General features: G+C 38.5%; 1 protein-coding gene across 1 annotated transcript in view; it reads left to right on the forward strand.

Annotated features, from left to right (window-relative positions):
• The window catches only part of aipl1 (aryl hydrocarbon receptor interacting protein-like 1), a 9,340-nt gene extending 4,570 nt beyond the window's left edge, over positions 1-4,770 (forward strand). The window contains exons 3-6 of the mRNA XM_015033487.1: positions 2,565-2,753; positions 2,852-3,028; positions 3,123-3,264; positions 4,281-4,770. Of these exons, the coding sequence (XP_014888973.1) occupies positions 2,565-2,753; positions 2,852-3,028; positions 3,123-3,264; positions 4,281-4,480 (708 nt within the window). The 3' untranslated portion in view covers positions 4,481-4,770. The remainder of the gene's footprint in view (positions 1-2,564; positions 2,754-2,851; positions 3,029-3,122; positions 3,265-4,280) is intronic.

The raw sequence follows: 4,770 nt of genomic DNA on the forward strand, positions 1-4,770 counted from the left end.
TTAATATTTTCTTTTTCTGACTCCTTATGTCTGATGTAAATTACATAAATATTTCCATGGCTTATAAGGCTGGTGACTGTTGGTGCAGCAGATAAAAAAAAAGCAACAAACGCGTCAATAAGTTGAGCATAAAAACAGTTTTTGACCCTTTTTTCTTTACTCGGCACCCGAGACGAGTCAGTGACATAATGTCAGGCATTGAGCGGTGACTGCTCATATTTTAAAGCGATCCAGTTTTTTTTTTTGTTGTTGTTGTTTTTTAAGGGTTTTGCATTTTCCTTCATGATCCCCGCAAGTTTGACTAATGATCATTTCCCCTGAATTTGCCGCTGCTTCCTGTGGTTCTAGGTGACGTTCCACTTCCGCACTCAGCTGTGTGACGATGAGCGCACGGTGTTGGACGACAGCAAGAAGGTGGGAACGCCCATGGAGATAGTGATTGGCAACATGTTTAAGCTCGACATTTGGGAGACCCTGCTGTCTTCCATGAGGATCGGTGAAGTGTCAGAGTTTTGGTGTGACACCATTGTAAGTGAAGAAAAAAGTCAAGTTTTTTTTTTTTTTTTTTTTTTACTTTTGTGCATGTTCTATTTTTTTCAATTTGATGCAATTTTATTTTTAATATCGAAGTTTGACAAGCAGATTCTAAAATGCTTGATGTCATAATTTAGATTTTAAAGTTATATCTACCATTTTCAATTACACGCAAGCAAAAAGATAATAATCAGACGACTATGATATATGTCACTCTTACAACATGAACATAATGTGTCATCTGGAAAACACAAGCAGCGTCTTGAACTGACTATAAATTAGGTCTAACTCTGACGTAAAACTGAACTTTTCTCTCTATGTGACTGTATTTAAATTTTATCTTTTTTTTGTTTCTTCCTCATTCAAACTGGATTCAAATTATTATTGTAATTAATTGGCGCAATATAAATAAACTATGCTGAACTGGAACAAGTTATGCTTCAAACTCAAAACATAAAACAGGTATTTAAGTGGGAGGACAAGATTCAGAGAGATTGTCTGTATTTATTGATTAATTTTTTAAAAAATGTATCCCTAAATCATATTTTATTCTTATTAATGAGCCACTTCTGAATGCTTAAAGTTTATCACAACTTTAAAAATGATCTGAAATTCTGTTAGAAATTTGGGCTTCGGTGAACCACTCCGAAATGATCAGCTCCCTCCCGCCTCCCATGTCTTCTTCTGGTGTGCTTTTTGCATGTGTGCTGCGCTCCATTCGAGACAGATGGGTTCTGGCATCCTGTCATTAATCCACAACGATCTCACTCTCTAATCGGCTCTGACTCCTGCTGAATCGGCACCACTGACCCTCCTTCACTCTGATTAGATTTGAAGGAGCTTAAAGCATCTTTTTAAACTTTAAATAACACGGCTGCTCCATGCGTACTGCTGGATATGCTGTGCGCTGCCACACCCATCTAACCAGGGGCTGTGTTAACGCTGTGAAGAGCAGAAGCAAACTTTAAACGAGATCGGATTTAACCCTTGTTTAATATTATTACACATTATATTATTATTTCTTCTTCCTCTTTAATTCCTTTTTTGGAATGAAATATGACATTGGATTCACAGCCTATCTTTCTGCCTGGGTCCTTATTTACTCTTGGTTTCGTTTCATAAAAAAAAATTAAAAAAATATTGTCAAATGAAATAACCACTGCTTGTAGCTTGGTAGTACATGATAGTATTTGTCTGCATGTCTTGAATGGATTGTTGCCTGTTGCTGGTCCATCTTTTCCTACCACACTTCTTCCTTCCACTACATTTTCCATTAATATGCTTGGGTACAGAACTCTGTGGACATCCACCCTCTTCAACAATGACATTTTGTGGCTTACCCTCCTGTGTTGATGACTGTCTTCTGGACATCTGTCCAGTCAGCAGTCTTCCCCATGATTATGTAGCCTACTGACCCAGAGTAAGAGACTGTTCAAAGGCTCAGGAAACATTTGTCAGTGTTTTGATTAATGGGTTGTGACATCACAAGTTTTCATTAGTGATCTTCTTCACGGTATTCTAATTATCTGAGACACCCGGGGGTTTTATTTTCTGCAAGCCAGGATCATCAAAATTACAAGAAACATTTATGTTATTATAGATGTGATGATTATACATAATGTAAGGATTTCACTTTCTGAGATGGTTGGCAAGAAATATTGCACTTTTTTAAAATATTCAATTTTTTTTACTCCCACTTTTTTCACAAAACAGTATTGCCCATGTCACCTTCATTTAATCCCTCTGAGTCATATAATAACATCACTAGGAAATATGGTGAACATTGTGACCTTTCCCTCGTGAATTTACAAAAGCGTTTTTTTGTTTGTTTTGATCATGATGCATGACCAAAAACATAAGCAAAACTTTAATGCCAAAATATTTTTGCCGACATATTTTCAGGAGCAAACTGTTAGCCAGTAAAAAAAAAAAAAAGAAAGAAAGCTATCATACGGTCGATGTTGTTGAGCTAATGCTGAACATCTGGAAACCCTCACAGGGTCCACCTTGTACTCGTCTCTCCTCTTTAGCACACCGGTGTTTACCCACTGGTGTCCAAAAGTATGCGACGCATTGCAGAGGGCAAAGACCCAGTAGAGTGGCAGGTCCACACGTGTGGTATGGCCAACATGTTTGCGTACCACAGCCTGGGCTACGACGACCTGGATGAGCTGATGAAGGAACCAAAGCCACTCTACTTTGTCCTGGAGCTGCTGAGGGTAAGAAAAGAATGATTACGTAACAAAATAAAAATAAAAAGATGCATTTTATTCCATGAAATCAGAAATGAAACTTCCTGTGTGTGCGTGACGGGCAGGTGCAGCAGCCCAGTGAGTACAACAGGGAGTCGTGGGCTCTGAGCAACGAGGAGAGGCTGAAGGCTGTTCCTGTGCTGCACGGCCAAGGAAACAAGCTGTACAAGCAGGGACGTTACCAAGAGGCCACGCAGAAATACAAAGAAGCTATCATCTGCATCAAGAATGTGCAGACCAAGGTAGTACATATCAAGTCTGTTCTGTTACTCTCATAAACCAGAAATGAGTTGTGTTTTTCCTATCTTTCCACTGAGATCACATTTTTCTCTTCAGGAGAAAGCTTGGGATGTTCCGTGGCTGAAGCTTGAGAAGATGGCGAACACTTTAACGCTCAACTACTGCCAGTGTCTGCTGCGCATGGAGGAGTACTACGAGGTCATCGAGCACACCACGGATATCGTCAACCAGCATCCAGGTTCGAAGTGACAAATGTCTCCCATGAAGCAGTGAGAGGTGTAAAGTTTTTACAAAATCAAGCCTGTTAGTGAAAGTTTGCTATCACTACTGCATTGTGGGGAAGGTTTGTACATGGGCCACAGCTCTGTGCAGAAACACATGAACCTCTGTGACATTTTGTCACAGCAGGTTCACAAACTTCAGTGTATTTTATTGGTATTTTATGTGAAACATTGAAATCAACAGTAAAATTATGTGGTTTAGGGAGAATAATGAATGCTTTTCAAAATATATATATTTTTTACAACAAAAAAAAATCTTAAAAACATGATCTGCATTTGTACTTTGTATATTTTAATACAAGAAAATAAAATCTAGCTCAACCAGCTTCCTTCATAGAACCACATCATAATAAACAGAGTCCACATATGCTTAATGTAATCTCTGTATGAAGCCATTTGTTCTGTGAAATTGAAAGAGAACGTTACTGAACAAACAACATCATTAAAACCAAGAAAGTTGTGGAGGCGTTCAAAACAACTTTAGGTAATAGGCGCCAAACTCCAAAACTGAAACTTAGTGATGGGTTCACAGCTTTGAGGAAACAATAGATACAAAAAACCAGCATTCATTGTTTGTCTAACTTTAGCTTATTAAGAACAAAAAGGGAAAACATGTTTTCCATGGTCACACTTCACTATTCCAAACTTTAAAAAAATAAAAAATGAAAACACAGAGCTTTGTACAGTCAACCATCTGAAAAGGTTATGCCACAGCTGGGCATTAATCAGAGAAACATCCAAAAGGTATTGACTCAGAGAAGCCACACTTTCAGATCTTTATTTACAAAAGGTGCTGAAAACACCAAACATCACTTCCACTTCCCAATAATGCGTTACTTGTCCACATCACTGCAACGCCATCACAAAAATCCCCTATAGAATATACTTAACTCAAGAAGTATGAAAACGTTGTGAAAGGAAAAGGTTTAATTCCAGCTTTTTATGTAACAAATGCAACCTGATTGTCCTGCAGGTGTTGCAAAGGCTTTCTACCTGCGAGGAAAAGCCCACAAGGAAGTATGGAACGAGGCAGAGGCTCGGCAGGACTTCAGCAGGGTGCTGGACCTCGACCCTGGCATGAAAAAGGCAGTGAAGAAAGAGCTGGCAGTGCTCAACATGCGCATGGAGGAGAAGAACCAGGAGGACAGGAACAAGTATAGAGGCATGTTTTGACCCAGAGACTAAAAATGTAACTGTTGTCATAAAATAGTCAAAACTGACCTCAACACCAATGGAGCTCCGTAGGTCTGCAGGTATCAACTATTTAAGAAAAATAAAAGCTGTCTGTAATTTTTAAAATGTTTGTGTCCAGGAATATGTAAACATATATACCAAATGCTACAGTTAAAATGGCTCAAGCTCTTTATGTAAGACGAGTAACACAATTTGTCTTAGAAAGTGTGTATTTCTCAAATTGTCGTGCAATACCATAAAAACTCAATAAATTATACCACACTTTGAAA

The sequence above is a fragment of the Poecilia latipinna genome, unplaced genomic scaffold (assembly GCF_001443285.1).
Source record: "Poecilia latipinna isolate Pla-1442-1.1 unplaced genomic scaffold, P_latipinna-1.0 Scaffold270, whole genome shotgun sequence".
NCBI classification, from domain to species: domain Eukaryota; kingdom Metazoa; phylum Chordata; class Actinopteri; order Cyprinodontiformes; family Poeciliidae; genus Poecilia; species Poecilia latipinna.